The 16,636-nt window shown below is 35.8% G+C and overlaps 1 protein-coding gene across 1 annotated transcript in view; it reads right to left on the minus strand.

Annotated features, from left to right (window-relative positions):
- Positions 1–4,760: 4,760 nt before the first annotated feature.
- The window catches only part of HECTD2 (HECT domain containing E3 ubiquitin protein ligase 2), a 45,181-nt gene continuing 33,305 nt past the window's right edge, over positions 4,761–16,636 (minus strand). Inside the window, exons 14-20 of the mRNA XM_015558038.1 lie at positions 14,923–15,081; positions 11,660–11,734; positions 11,081–11,168; positions 10,888–10,994; positions 9,443–9,558; positions 8,522–8,665; positions 4,761–7,253 (exon numbers count right to left, since the gene is read on the minus strand). Of these exons, the coding sequence (XP_015413524.1) occupies positions 7,133–7,253; positions 8,522–8,665; positions 9,443–9,558; positions 10,888–10,994; positions 11,081–11,168; positions 11,660–11,734; positions 14,923–15,081 (810 nt within the window). The 3' untranslated portion in view covers positions 4,761–7,132. The remainder of the gene's footprint in view (positions 7,254–8,521; positions 8,666–9,442; positions 9,559–10,887; positions 10,995–11,080; positions 11,169–11,659; positions 11,735–14,922; positions 15,082–16,636) is intronic.

Here is a 16,636-nt window from a genome sequence, read left to right on the forward strand (position 1 = left end):
GTGTGAGTCAGGGCAATCGGCTGCTAAAGATGAAACTATTCATGCCGGTCTCTGGTCCACTCCACTGATTTGATGAGTGTTTCACCTGCCCAGTCAAATCAACAAGTCAGATAGGATTTTATCTGAGTTTACTGACCCTGTACTGTGCTAGTTGCTAGGTGGGGACACAGGGAAATACCTGTTCTCAAGCTGTTGATATACACACATTGAACCATACACAGGTTTGAAGATACTAAGTGCTACCTGAGAAAAGAAGGTAGGTGGATGGGTGTGAAGAAGAGGAAAATTTGCCTTCCAGATGGCTTTTTTGTTTCGGGGCGGTGTGGTTGTGATGGTTTGGGACAAAGTTTGGTTGCAGAGAATAATTCTGTACCAGAGAGGATGTGGAGAGCAGAGGACCTGAGCTGGATTGGGATAGAGCTGAAGGAGGGGTTGGCTGAAGAAGAGCAGGAAGAGCACCTTAGGAGCATTAGGCTGAGCAGGGATGGGACTGGGCAGGGTGTGTCAGGAGACCTTTTGGAAGTTGGTGTTGGGGAATATGCAAAATAAAAGTGGAACAAATGCTAGGCTTTGGACTTGAAGGTGGTCAGATAAACAATAGATATGTCTTAAGACAACTTGATAGAAGGCACAGGATAAGAACATCCTATATAATATCCTATATAATAAAAGGGTAATGTGCAAGTCAATAGAACGATGGAATGACTGGTCGCTATGACACACACTGACCACCAGGGGGCAGATGCTCAATGCAGGAGCTGCCCCCTGGTGGTCAGTGCGCTCCCATAGTGGGAGTGCCACTCAGCCAGAAGCAGGCTCACAGCTGGTGAGTGCAGGGGCGGTGGCGGGAACCTCTTCTGCCTCCACGGCAGTGCTAAGGATGTCCAAATTCTGGCTTAGGCTCGCTCTTCCTGGGGAGTGAGCCTAGCCATCAGTTGGACATCCCCGGAGGGCTCCCAGACTGCCCAAGGGCACAGGCTGGGCTGAGGGGGGACCCCACCCCGCAGTACACAAATTTCGTGCACGGGGCCTCTAGTAATTTTCTAAAGATTATCTGCAGGGACCTTAGGAAAAATGGGGGAAAGTAAGTCTACAGTTAGGGAGGCTGGTTAGCTATGAAGAGTTGAGCATCTAAACCAAAGAGGAGGCTGTAAGAATGGAGTAGAGGGAAGGGTCAAATCTGAGAAGCAACATAAAGATGAAGCTTTTGCTAACATGACATTGAAGAGAAGGAAAAGTAAAAATAAGATTCATGTTTACAAGCCAAGCAAGTCAGGAGAGTAAGATTAACAATGACAGAAACAGACAAGTAAGGAAGGCATATTGAGTCATAAGGAAAGGTGGCCTATATACAAGTGGTAACACAGCACAAGATTGTGCTCCTTGAGAAACCCTACTGAAATAATTCTGGTTTCATTGTAATTTGTTTGTGTGCACATAGGAAAAGTTAAGTCAGGTTGCAGACAAATCTGGCAGCTTAACTCAGTGGTGACTAATGCTCCTATTCTGTGCATACCCATGCATTCAGAGTTGTAATATCTAAATGGCATGAAAACATTGAGTTGTATAATTGTCATGGAAATCCTGGGAATATTTTCTTGCTGTGGTACACATTTTAGTGCTTCATAACATAGGTATTCAGCATTATTACTGCTTCTTACATCTGTAAAGAATAAGCAAGTGATGTATGGAGCTGAAAATCAGCCCCCAGTTTATAATAGGAACTCAGCCCAGCTAGCGTTGCTCAGCATTGACCTATGAACCAGGAGGTTGAGCATCGACCTATTAACCAGGAGATCATGATTCAATTTCTGGTCAGGGCAGTGTAGGGTGTGCAGGAGGCAGCCAATCAATGATTCTCTCTCACTGATGTTTCTCTCTCTACCTCCCTCCCTCTCCTTTCTGAAATCAATAAAAATATATTTTAAAATATATAATAGGAACTCAATAAACAAATGTTAAATTAACAAATTAGTGAACACTGGTGCAAATAATCTACAGAGAACAATGTGCTCAAAAGTTTTATACATTGGATTAGAGGCCTGATGCATGAAATGCGTGCAAGGGGCTCAGCCCTCGCAGCCCTCGCAGCCTTGGCCAGCCCTTACAGCCTTGGCTTCATCTGGAAGGTCGTCCCAAAGGCTGTTTGGCTGTTTGGTCTAATTAGCATATTTGCTCTTTATTATATAGGATTGGGGGAAAGAATCAAGGGCATGCTTGTTCAGGCTGTGCTGAAATGGAAGAGGCCGTTCACTATTAACTTTTATAAATTTTAGACAACATATCTCTACAAAAATCTTAAAATGTAAATAGCCAGATCGAAAGGAAGGGAAGTCATCATATAAGGGAAATGAGGAAGAAATAAAAAACCAAAAGTAGTAAGCAGGATTAGGTGGTTTATGAGGGTTATGAACCCTCTAATGGATTTTAATGCCCGCATGAGTTCAACAGCCATACCTTAGGCCTAATTCAAGGTGAGGAGCCAAAACTGATCCCACTTCTTAAAGCAAGAGTTTAAAAGGATTGTTATGTCTATGAAAGGGGATAGAAAAACCCTACTCATAAGCCCTAACCTGTGCCACTATATTTGAGGGGTCACAAAGTTACAGAAATAGAAAAGGGACTCTAATCCAAGAAGTGAACATCAAAATTGGTGTGGGAAACCATAAGGCCTTGGTTGAGAACAACATGAAACTCTGGTAAGGCATTTCTACTATTCAGGACACAAAATTAAAAAAGCAAAAATACAAAATTACAAATACATAAGAAAACAAATCACTATGAGAGGCAGTAGATGAAGGTATAAAGAATTAGTATGTCAAGAACTGAAGAGAGTAGAACAATCTAAGAGTATCAAACAAGCAGGCTGGAAATATTAAAGAAGAAAACGATAGGAAAGAACAGTATGAAAAAAGAGCAGGTAGACTTGAAAAGGAACCAAAAGAATTTCTAGACATGAAAAATACAGCCACTGAAAAACAAAACAAAACAAAACAACCACTCTGTGTTTGTTAATCAACAGATTAGGCATAGAGATGGAATGGTTGATGAGGTGGTCCAACATATGTTTAACAGGAGATTAGGGAGAACAGGGAAAAGCAATATTCAAAGAAAAAAATGGCTGAAGGATTTTCTAGAATTAAGAGATACAAATGCAAGAACCATAATGAATCCTCAGTGGGATGACTCAACAAACTGGTATATTCATTTAATAGTATTCTATTCTGCCATTAAAATGGGGAAATTATATCTAACTGTATAATCAGGGATAAATCTAGAAAAGATAATATTGAGTATAAAAAGTTTATAGAGTATGCTATTAGATATACAACTATAATGATATTGTGTGGTGTTTACAGAGACATTGGTAATCACACCAAATACAGTTCAATGGGGAAAAGAGAGAAAATATATTGGGATTGAGAAGCACAGAGAAAGGGGCTTCTACTCCATCTGTCATATTTTATTTTTAAAAAATCTTGCAAAATGTTAACATTTGTTAGCTCTGAGAGTGGGAATATGGTTTTATTGTTACTCTGAAAATTTCCTCTACATTTGAAATGTTTCATTAAAAATAAACTCATTTATTTTTGAATTTTAAAATTACATCTTGTTACACAATCTATAAAATAGTATTAAAAACCCTTGCATAGTGAGACATCTATAAGGATAAATTCTAAAGCACCGTTTAGAGTCAGAAATATTCTAACACAATTTTAATTCCTCAAAAGCACTTTGGGTTATCTGTAGTTGCACCCTCAGAAGGCCTCAGAAGCAGTGGTTGTGAGATGGTATCACATTAGCACCATGATTCCTCATGTATCACATTTTATACTTACTTTACACCAAGCACTGTGTAAGGGCTTTTCACATGCTCATTTAATCCTCCTAACCCTTTACATGAAATAGGTAGGTTTATTCCATTTTACACATTATTTTCATTTGATAATTGAGGCACAGGGAGGTTAAGTAACTTGCCCAAGGAAACAGTAGACCCAAGCCCAGGCAGCCTGGCTCCAAAGCTCAATTCTTTTATTTTTAAATATATTTTTATTGAATTCCGAGAGGGAGAGGGAGATAGAAACATCAATGATGAGAGAGAATCATTAATTGGCTGCCTCTTACACATCCCCTACTGAGAATCGAACTCACAACCTGGGCATGTGCCCTTGACTGGAATTGAACCTGGGATCCTTCAGTCTGCAGGCTGACGCTCTATCCACTGAGCCAAACCAGCTAAGGCCAAAGCTCAGTTCTTAACCACTACATTGGACTACAAGCCTGTGTGGCCATTTGGGTAAATTGATCTTGCACTTTCCCCTGTGGAAACCCACCCTAGTCTTCCACACAGCTATCTATCTTTTTCCAGTAATGACATTTTCTCCTGCATTCTCATACTCTCCTCTCTTTTTTCTTAAGCATAGGAAATGTGGGCAAGTAAAAAAAAAGGGGGGGGGGCGACAAACATTTTTGGGGAGAAATATTTAAGCTCTGAAGTTGCTACTGGAATGTCATACTTAGTTAATTTCTGGGGATAGTTAATTTCTGGGTTGCCTCCATGGCATTATTTATTTGGTGGAATATTAGTGTGACCATCCAGACACAGGATATACATTGTTCCAGAATAAAAATAATGTTAAAGAATTGTTTATATTTGGGGTCAATAACAACACACATTTTGAAGCTATCTATATTAGCAGTTTTCCTAAGTAGCAGTTTAAGAGACAGTATAATGAAGAGAATAGTTTGCATTTATTAGGTATTTTAAACTTATGGTTTTAATTAATTGCCTAATATTTAAAAAATAAACAAATTTGATTGATTGTATAACTTTAATATTTGAAAATTTTTATTCAGAAGTTAACAACTTAGTACAGTACAGATTTGTACAAAAAACAGGAACCGTTAAAAACTTCTGATCATACAGACAAAAATATGACTAAGCAAAGATTAAAAAAGGACAGGACATTTTGTAAATATTGTAATGCTTTACGTTACTGTGGCAGATACAAAAATCAAGAATTCATTAACAGAATGTATAAAAAAAGCAACTGTATGAATTTTTAGCTGTTTAAATTAATGAAATATAACAGTAGTGGTATTTTTTTTAAAAAATGAGGTATTATTACACTGTAAACCAAAAACAGCATAAATAAATAAAGGCAATGTGCAATTAAGTGAGACATGGTTATACATTTTAACTAAACAACAGACAACAAAAAATTTTCCAGTTATTTATGGACTTTGTCATTTAAAAGTCTGGCTTGCTTGTGTACTTCTTATTTAAATGTGACATAACTATCAATAAACAAGCACATCACTAAACATGCAGACCAAGCCAGTACAATTTTCCATCTCTACCAAATAAAAACTTTGTTTACATTTTATTTAAAACACTTAAGTCTGGTTTCTTATACATGATTCTTTTGTGCTTATTAGTTAGTAGTAACCTACATTAAACATCTTACTTTCTAGTTCAAGCAGCTTACGAAAGAAGCAGTTTTATTTGCATATGGATTAAAAACACAACAAACAAAATGAAACCAACATGCCTTTAACTCTCTTAGGCTTTCCAAGATTTTTAAGAAAATCCTTTAAATAGTATATTCAAATGAAAAAGCAGAGTCACGTCTGTTTCAAAGAGAATAGTAAACCAAGTAGTAACTCCTTTTCCTTAAAGATTCATGGGTTGGCTTCAAAACTGCAGGAAAACAAGCTGATTAGTTCCTCCACCCTAAAAGAATTCTGCTGGTTGGGTGCAGGAAGCATAGCAGTAAGAGAATAATGTAGCTCAGAAAAAATTGTGGGAAGAACTAGATGCTGGTACTAAATGCTGGCTTCATTATTATTGCAAATATATCTTCAGAGTTTTCTGAAATAAAACTAACAAAGAATAATAGCGAAGTCTTGATTAGGAAATATTTGTAGCATGCTAATAAAACTGCTTCATTTGCTGTAAATTAAGAAAACCATTTACTGTCTGACTTAAAATACAGTTTCTTTTTACATGCTACTTTATTAGAAACTCCAAAAAATGGTACTTTTGAATTTCCTATATTCAGGATCCAGTGAAAAACAAAACATTTTGGTCAAAATGTTGAACTTGATATTTTACACCAAGTACATAATTTTAACACAAATGTTATTATTGTATTCACTTTTGTCAAATATTTTCTCCTAAGGTTTTCTAAAAATTAGTGTTGCAGTACAACTGGTGATCAAAAAATATTAGAAATAAGCCTTGTACATCAATCAAAGTATATATAAAACAGTTATTTTCTTTTGTGCTTATAATTGACTTAATTTATCAATGATTAGTTATCTGATTTCTGTTCTAATATCCCAACCCTTAAGAAGAAATGATTATACAAATATTACATTATATTTAAAGTAGTGCCAGTGTGCATGCAGACTAACAATACTTAAAAGAATATAACCCAAATCCAATTACTCTGAAAATAGTTACACTCTTGTACAATCATCTTTATTGATTTGTAAAAGCTGTATACACATCTAAAACCCTGAATTTATTTTGTAAAAATAAATCTTTAGCAATAAATGGCACTATCAAAATCCCATTATTCTCAGGCTATTATGGAATTATTTACATGCTTTTCAGCAACAGTTGAATCTTATTAGGACAAAAGCCAGTATATCAAAAAACCCTGTAGATTGCATTTGCAGTTATACTGTTGTTTACCTCTGTATGAAAATATGGCTACATGCCTTACATGAATGATAATGCAGCTGTCTGTGTTGCTACTGTGTCCTGCAGCATACAATCTGCCACTAGGTTCCACTGCGCCATCCCATCGGTGCTTTCTCTATGGCATGTTGCTCCCCAGTGGAACACTTGTGACAAACTACGTTATGGAGAGTGATAAAGTGCTATAAAAAAGAATGACTGAACCCACCTGTCTCTGCCATCTGCTCTTTTCCCCACTCAGTCAAGGTCTGTGTTTTTAGAAAATCATGCCTCCACTAACATACTCATATTTGATTTTTTTTAAAATTAGTATTTTAAAGTTGGTGATCTTTGTCAAGGTGTTTTGAGATGAAAACATAAAAAGGTTAAAGGCACAATAAGAGGGAAGTGAATGCTACATATAAAATATGTTTCAAGTCTTCTAGGTTACTCAAGTCCAAAACCTTCTGAATTAGAAATTCCAATGATCAATTTCTGTTTCAGGTCCTTTTTGCTCTTGTAGGGGGGAAGGCAAAGTTGATTGAAGCAGGTGTGAGCCACAGGCAACCTAGAGAAAGAAAAATTTTTTAAAGATACTAAAACACACACAGAATGACTGCTGAGCACGTTTCATAATACCATTCATATCTCTTTTACTTTCCCAAGAGATGACTCGTTCTTTCCTTTAGTGAACAAAGACTTATGAAGGACCTACTATGAGTTAGGCACCCTTCCAGAAATGGGGCTAGGTTTACAGACAAGATAGTCTGTGTCTCTGCTCTCATCAGACTTTCATTCTGGAGGCATTATTTTTGGATTCAGACAAATCTGAATTTGAATACTGTCTCCCTCACTTACTAGCTGTTCATTTGTTCAAATGGCTTCATGTTTCCAAATCTCAATTTCCTCATCACCATGATTTGGTAAACTATCCAACTAGGTTGTTTAAAAGATTAAAAGAGCTATCTATATAAAACACCTAGCAGAATAGTAGATAATATGACTATTACTATTATTTCGATCTTGATTGTAACAAGAAACAAAAAATTTTTGAGACACTTGCTACCCACACTTTTATTGCTGCTGTCCTCAATGCACATGCAATATTCATCCTCTGACTCCTTGTGATCAGCTCCCCCAGCCTCTATCTGATGACATTGTCATCTTTCTTCAAGATTTCTACAGATTTCTTAGACTCTTTCCTTCAGTCTCTATGAACTCCACACCATCAGAATATTTGTCAGTGATAGCAGTGGGAAAGGACAAAATCCAGTTCAAGAATGAAAAGAACTGACAGAATTCAGGAAACATATGGGGCAGCAGGAAAAATGACACAAATCAGCTTTAGAAATTGCTAGTACAAGGTTAGGAAAATAAGTAGATCAACATTAATTCATCAACATTATTAGAAAATAATTTAAAGCCATCATTATTGTCATCACTTTCATATGCAAAGAGCATTAGACTAAAAAAAAAAAAAAGAGGATTAGTACTGGAGGTACTTCTAGTACTAGAGGATCTCTAGTACTGATAATAATAGCCAAACCCCCACCTTAGTATTTTTAATAAAAAACACCTTTAAATAAAAATGAGGATTAGGCAGTATAGTTCTAAAAGAGACCACAAAGCAGCAGATTTAGCAAAGCAAAAAGTTAATGGAAAGGGGTTGTTATCAGTTAGTATTGGTATGTCTGAAAATTAATAGAGGACCTGAAGCCACAGTCTCTTGCATTTAAAGGCCATTTTTACTCCCAAGATTTTTCTATGAAAGAATTATAAACATATTAGTCGCAAAACTTATAGATTAAAAATAAAATTTTAATCTGGAAATTTTACCAATTAGTAGAAGTTTCATTCTTTGAGATTTTAAAATTCAAATCAGCCATTCCTCCTACAGGTACTCTGTCACTTCCTGTAGTAAAATGTAGCAACTTCTTTTGAAGATCAAGAGGAAATCCAAGCACAACATCCCAAAAGTATCTGGAGAACACCAAAAGAAATTTATATGAATGTCTTGAGGATCAGAAGAAAGCAGCGATTCCTAAACCAATGTGCCGCAAGAATTTTTAAAATATGCAATACTTATTCAGCTAGGGGCATGAACTCTTTTCCCTTAGACTGTCAAATAAAAAAAATGACAACAGCCAACACAATAGCTATCCACTGTGAATGAATCAAAATTATACCTATTTTTTTTGTCAGATCAGCAAAAAATATATTTTATGGTGTGCTGCAGAATTTTAGTAACTAGAAAAGGTTGAAAAGTGCTGGAATAAAGTAACATAAAAGTAAGCTCTAAGGAAACAAAACTTCCCTAAACATACATAGTACTCTTGCTGTGAAATTAAGGAATGACAAGCTTCTATATAAATTAGGTTTTTGACTAACTTTATTATAAATATACATTTTTATAAAATTATAAAAGTGGCCCAACAGTGGATAGGACAACAGCCAATTTTCTTCCACGTAACTTTTATTATTTTTCCAACACATTTGCTATTAAAATCCTATTTAGATGTGTAGCATCCCTGAAATTCTAGAACCAAAGTCATTTTTTGAAAAGTAAAATTCATATACTTTTGTAGAAACTTACTTATATCACTCTCTCCTTAGAAATCAAATAAGGCAGTGTGGAACTCCACAATAGTTCAGCTGACTGACTTGATCCTGAGATTGTCAGTTACACAAATAAACGAAACCACTTTGTCTTTCATCCCCTCTTCTGTGACCTCGCTATCAGAAGTATGAAGTGCTCACCTTATAGTCGAGTCAGTTTTCGCGTAGCCGTCATACTGAGTACTTCTCTGCAGAGCGTGCATGTCCAGTTCCGGGCTTCCACACACTAGGATTTCAACCTCTTCTGGGCGAAGCAGCTGCCAATAATTATTTACCAAAAATGATAATAAAACATTATTTAAACAAGTGAAATTGGAACTATTTTCACTGAATCAAACTACAAAAATTGTGACTTCTCTTGCAGTAAATCAAATCATTAAAAAAAAAATCTCCATTTATATTTTTCCTACTGAGGTAAGATATTTTTGCTTTTAAAAGTTTCATAAATCTTGTCAAACTACTAGGGCTCTCTCTCTCTCTCCCTTTTGCAAACATTAATTGCAGTTTGCCTGAAAAACAAGATGACTAAACATGAATCCAAATTACGGTTCTTCCCCCAAACCCAGCTTGAAACTGTCTCAGCCTCTACTGATCTGCCCGCCTCCTTCCAATACCCCCATATCCCTTCCAGTAGTGCACAGGATGTGTGCACTCTAGAGTTTAGGTACTGGGTTACATACAGTCTGCTTGTGTTACTCACTGGTTTTCTTTACCTACATATGTTGTCTTCCACTTAAAGAGATTAAAACTGGAAAAGAAAAACCACGCTATGCCATTTAATTCCTTTTCCCCTCCCTCCACCCCCACAATTACCAGTGTGTCACAGACAAAACTCAGTGCTCCGTTTTCAAAGGTCCTTTCAACAACACACACGTGTCAAAGGTTACTCTGAAACTAGCTCTCTCCTATGAAAAGTAATTCAAATGAAAGACCTAACTCCAAACTCTCATAATAAACCTGCGGGGAAATAAAAGTGGCGTGACAGAGTTTGCCCTGGGTAGCTGGGGTGAAAAGCACCAGTTCTTTAGAAAACTGTGCTTTTATCTTATATTTTCAACATGGAGTGCTAGGAAGAGGCTGCCCCACGTTCACATGCCTCAGATAAGGCAAACCAGTCAGAGTCCATCATGACCCTGGAGACAAACTACTTTTTCTGGGTAAAAGGCAACTCAGAGTTGTCAAGGGATTCTTGAAGCAGCAGGAAGCAGTTATAAATATGTTCTTCAGTCAATAAGAGGTGGCTTTTGCCCCCGAGCTTATGTGTTAACTGTTTTCTGTGCTTTGCCCCTCAGTATTAAGACCTTGAGCCCACAGGATTTCTTCACCCACTTTGGGGGAGTTTTTTAAAGCCCTAAAAGACATAGGATAAGACAGCACAGGGGGAGAAAAATGGAGCTGACTGGTCTTGTTTCTCTTCAGAGAGTTAAGGCTGAAATGGGAGAAGTATTTTTTTCTAGCTCTACCTTTAAAAAGTAGAAAACGTTTTCTACTTTAAAAGCTTATCTACTAAAATATTTAAGGAATTGTTTGTCAGTTATCACATTATAAAACCTAACTGAAAGCATAATTTAAAGATTTAAACTCACCATAAGGGCATTTGAAGCACACACACTATGAAATCCATAATAAAATGCAGCAAACTGCTTATAGATGGATTTGTTGAGAAGAAAGTCAGTATAAAGCTGTACATATTCTGAAAAGCAATTTTCCATCTGTTACATAGTAAAAGTAAAAGGTAAACACTAATGCATTTGAATTAAGAAATGGTGTCTGACTTACCTTTCCTATTTTGATTGGTAACTGGAATTTTTTCACCACCTGGCTTTAAATTATAGGACTTAATTATTCCAAATTCTTCCTGAAAAACCTGATGGGAGATTCCAGCACAAGATATTTATTGATATGGTTGATACGATAACAGGCTTTAGTGAACAGCTTTGTAAATTTTAAAAAGCAGTTTTTCTCCATCTTAGTACAAGTCACATGCATTGCAAGGTAAAAAAGTAGGTCTTTAACTTAACCCTCTCTGTTGAATGTTAAACACTTTACTGATATTCACCAAATTTTTACGGCCATTTAGGTGTTTTGGAGCTATGTGGATTACTTTGATTTCCACTTCCCAATTGTTGGTAGGCTCCTGAGTGGAAATGAGTTTTCGTGAATTTCTTTAAGCACTTTCTTCACTGCTTGTTCACCTGTGTCTTCGCTGTCTACTTCATCAGGTTAAGATCCTCTGTGATAGGGGATATTATTGGTATGTCTTGACTAATCCTGTTCATCTTTTCTAATAATGGGTGTTTCATAACAAATGGAATTTTTCATATATGAAATAGATGATTAACAGAAAGCTATTTGTACCTGGAATGTTGAGTAGAAATCTTCCTCAACATTGCCCTCATACGACAGGAGTTCACTTAATCCATGGGCCAGCTCCTATAAAAAGAAATCTATTATCTGTGGTTTTAAACCAAATGATTTTTCCTAAAAGCAGATGTACAACTCACCTACATGTGAGATAGAGCAGATAAACTTTCAGATTTTGACATAAAGATAATATTTGAGATGTCTTTTCCAGAGCACAAAATATTTGTTAATGATTTCTACCGTCTACCTTCCAGTTCATACTGTTCTTATGCAGCAAGCTAAGAGCATAGTTCTCATCATGATTCACTGCTATCTGCAACTTACTATTTATAAGTTTGCAGTATTTCTCATTTTCAACTTACATTCTTAAAAATAATGCTGATGTTTCAGGATACATCTTTAAAACACAAAAACACAGCGTTCATGCATGTAAGTGGGATCTATATTTCAGTTACAATGCCTTTCTTTTATCCAAGAAGTTGAGAACACTGGAAAAAACATTTTCCTGAATTAAGTTACAACTCATGCTACCAAGGAGCAAAGATTTAAACAAACGTAAAAAGTAACCAAATATTTTTTAAAAATTAGGTTTTATGAAAAAAGTTTTACTTTATTTTAAATTATTAAGAGATTACATAAATAATAAGTTTTCCATCCATTAAAAACAAAAAATTTTATAGAAAATACAGATAAACATAGATTGCAATTATTAATAAAAATTATGGGTGCTGAAAATTATAATTGGGATATTTGTGATTTTTAAAAATATATATTTTATTGATTTTTTTACAGAGAGGAAGGGAGAGGGATAGAGAGTTAGAACCATCGATGGGAGAGAAACATCCATCAGCTGCCTCCTGCACACCTCCTACTGGGGATGTGCCTGCAACCAAGATACATGCCCTTGACCGGAATCAAACCCGGGACCCTTCAATCCGCAGGCTGACGCTCTGTCCTCTGAGCCAAACAAGTTAGGGCGAGTTTGTGATTTCTATTAAGAACTCCAGGGATAATCAGGTGAACCCAAGGGAAGGGACTTATCGTCTTCTTTCAAAGATTAAATTTTAAATGACAAAATACAATGTCAGTAGGTCATGAAGTTATATACTCAGGTCTGTCACATTCAGGACAGTAGACCTTTTTACCCCAGACTTTGCATTTTCAAACCCTAATTTTTGTTGAGAACTGTCCATCTAAACTGTCAATCTTAGACCCTTACCTGTAATATGCTAGCTCTAAAATATTTATTACCCATTCAATTAAACTTTCAAAATGATTTTTGTGAACGTTAATTAAAGTGTGTGTGAAGTTACAGAATAGTGCTTTTGCACAGTTTGAATACCCTGGTATTACTTAATACAGCATATTTGAGAGTGGCTTAGCAGAAGCAAAAGAGAGAGTACACATACTAATTCTAGGTTATGCTACCTCTCCTCTGTTTTCAACATAAACCCTCCAGTGTAATTTTCACAAGATTGTTGGGAAGATTTCTTATTGTTTCTGGACAATTCTGTTGCTCCAAGTCATGGCTCACCTCTCAGAGAAGCAGTGGAGTATTCATTAACATGATCATGGAAAATTATCGCATTTATTAACACCATATTGAAGTCTCCATTGAGGAATATTTTGATTACTTCCTCTACTTTTTGTCCTACAGTCACAGATGTTGTCTTTATATTAAGAAGCATTTCTACTATATGTTTCTCTTCAATTTCCTGTTCCCTCTTCTTGAAAACAGTGTACAAATACATATGATAAAGAATTGAATAAAAAAGCAGTTAAAAATTTTAGGGTACATTTTTACCATCTATGAAATGGAAATTAGGTGTCAATTTTAATAGGTGCTTTTTTAAATTAATAAATGAATAATCCATTTATAAAACATTTTTTAAAATTACCCACATTCCACCATCCTAACACAGCAGCAGTTTTTCTGTTTGCTTTCAATCTTTATTGATGCATGTACAGAAACAGTTTTTTCAATAGTTGATCTCATAGCCACAATCCGGATTCATTATTAAAGAGCTAATAAAAGAATATAGGCTCAGGGAAATCTTCAGCTCCGTAATATAAAACAACATATTGGCATAGTCATTCATAAAATATCCATTATTTACTAAAAAAAAAAAAAAGCTGGGTCTAAATGAATCAAATTAAAATAGCTTTAATCATAGAATTGGGCAATTTAGTGACAAAAATCACTAATAAAATTAGGAAATTTATCAGTAAAAAATTTGGCAAAAACTAAATATGTGGGGCAAAAAAATCACAAAAAACTAAAATGAGACGGTAAGTCAGAGATTAGTCTATTCCCATTGTTTTATGGGTAAGAAAATTAAGTGACTCATCCAAGGTCACAGCTAAGTACAGTATGTTGCAGAGACAAGACTACAGGAGGCAGATCTCCTCATCAGGGCCTGCTCTATTTTGCAAGCAGTAAAAAAATATAAGGGATTGTCAGGAGGATGTGCATACTATCCATTTTTCTACTAAATTTTCACCTTAGATTAAACTTGATCAGAAATCTAAATTTTGACTGAGGAATATTATGAGACAGTCCCATGAAATTCATGTTGTATTAAGAGATGCTGTTGCGTACACTGTTAACGATACTGCACAGTATCATCTTTTTTTAAAAATATATTTTATTGATTTTTTACAGAGAGGAAGGGAGAGGGATAGAGAGTTAGAAACATCGATGAGAGAGAAACTTTGACCTGCTGCCTCCTGCACACCCCCTACTGGGGATGTGCCCGCAACCAACGTACATGCCCTTGACCGGGATCGAACCCGGACCCTTCAGTCCGCTGGCTGACGCTCTATCGACTGAGCTAAACCAGTCAGGGCCACAATATCATCTTAATAAGGATCCATAGAAGTAATCAATTACTAAGTGCTTTCTTATCTCCTGTAATCCCCGAATACATGAGTTTTACTGTCTCATTCACATAAGGAAACTAGAGCTCAGAAACTTTAAACAACTTAGCTAAGTTCACAGAGCTAATAAGTGGCAGAGCTTGGATTCAAATCTCAGCATCTCTGACTTCAAAGCCTGTTTATGGTATAAGAGCTGAGGAGTGCTGCAAAGTGAATGATGTGTCTCCACAAGAAAGGAGAAATCCAGTTAAAAAAGGAGATGGGTTACAAAAGTAGAGAGGAACCATATTTAAAAATAAGAATAGCAGTAGGAGGAGAAAGACTGTGCAGGTGGAGGATGCTAGCATTAAGGAATATGATGCTAGTAGCTTTATACTTACAGGCATAATTTGACTTAAGTCATCAGTGTTGACACTGCAGATGCCCACTGGTGTATTCTGGTCACTAGGAACGATGGGAGGGCTCAATAATTTCTTGTAACAGCAAGGGGGGAAACGGATATCCAGTGTAATGCTGTTATAAACAGCTAGTCCCATAAGCTATGCATACTAAATGTTAAGTATTAACATAAAATCCATGACAGCAAGTGAGTTTTAAATTATGCATCAGTCTATTTCTTGTATACTTCTTTCATATTTAATACTTTTTAATGAATCCCACATACGTCCTTTCCTTTCATTTCCCCACATAATTCTTTATCAAGTTGTGTAAAAAGGAGGGATTTAGTTGATAGTATTTAATGATTTCTTTAGAAAAGTTTATTTATGATCACAACAACAGCCGAAACCGGTTTGGCTCAGTGGATAGAGCGTCGGCCTGCGGACTGAAAGGTCCCAGGTTCGATTCCGGTCAAGGGCATGTACCTGGGTTGCGCGCGCTTCCCCAGTGGGGGATGAGCAGGAGGCAGCTGATCGATGTTTCTCTCTCATCGATGTTTCTAACTCTCTATCTCTATCTCTCTCCTTTCCTCTCTGTAAAAAAAAAAAATCAATAAAATATATTTAAAAAAAATAGGTGTAAGATCACAACAACAGTTTCACACATATCCAAAAATTAATATATAAGAAATACTTTCTAAATTTAAACAAAGATGGTGATTTTATAAGTAGCAGCAATTTATTTAATAGAACTCACTGAACACACTACTAATTTTGGTAACCATTTTATCTATTTTAAAATTAAATACAGACTAAAGAGAGCTGAGATGAATAAACATATGGGTATACACACTGTTGATAAGCTAACAGGACAATTACTCTCCTATGGTAATATCTGAAAGGCCTTTAATACTTCAAGTTTAATCAAAGGGTTAAAGTTAAAAAGCTACAGATGTTATATTTATATAAACTTTGCCCAATTATATTTAAAAAATATTTTTATTGATTTCATAGAGGAAGGAAGAGGAAGGGAGAGAGAGAAACATCAATGATGAGAATCATTGATCGGCTGCCTCCTGCACAATCCCCACGGGGGATCAAGCCCGCAACCAGTGCATATACCTTGACCGGGAATCAAACCGTGACCTCCCAGTTCATAGGTCAATTCTCAACCACTGAGCCTCTGGGCCAACTGTATTTAATTTATCAGTTATATGGCAGAATGTAACATCCATTTGCTGAAAGAGGGGTTTCAGAACAAATTTCATATTTCAACTATCAAATAAAGATTATTATATCAAGTTATTAAGGAAGTCATTCATTTTGTAGGCTCAAAAGGAAATCTTATATGGGCTGGACAAATTACTGCAAACAATTTTAAAAAATTAGAAGACAGCCTGTATTTCAATTTGCTAAGGCAGGATGAGGTTAATAATTTAAGGAATGGATATGCTATTTTATTGGTAACCATAGTAACAGAGACTGAGCAGTGTATGCAAGGGACCAATATTGAAAAGAAGTTCTAACATATGTCTTTAATTATGATATAGCAATAATGGCAAAAACCACAATACTACTGTAGTTACATTTATGAGTATTCACTCTAGTGACAAGTTCTATGCAATTTTCATTTTAAAAAGTTCTTTTAATTATATTTAACAGATGAGGAAGTAGCCTTACAGGATTTGCTGCAGGAAACTTCCATTTGAATTAAATC

Source organism: Myotis davidii, unplaced genomic scaffold (genome assembly GCF_000327345.1).
Source record: "Myotis davidii unplaced genomic scaffold, ASM32734v1 scaffold271, whole genome shotgun sequence".
Taxonomy (NCBI): domain Eukaryota; kingdom Metazoa; phylum Chordata; class Mammalia; order Chiroptera; family Vespertilionidae; genus Myotis; species Myotis davidii.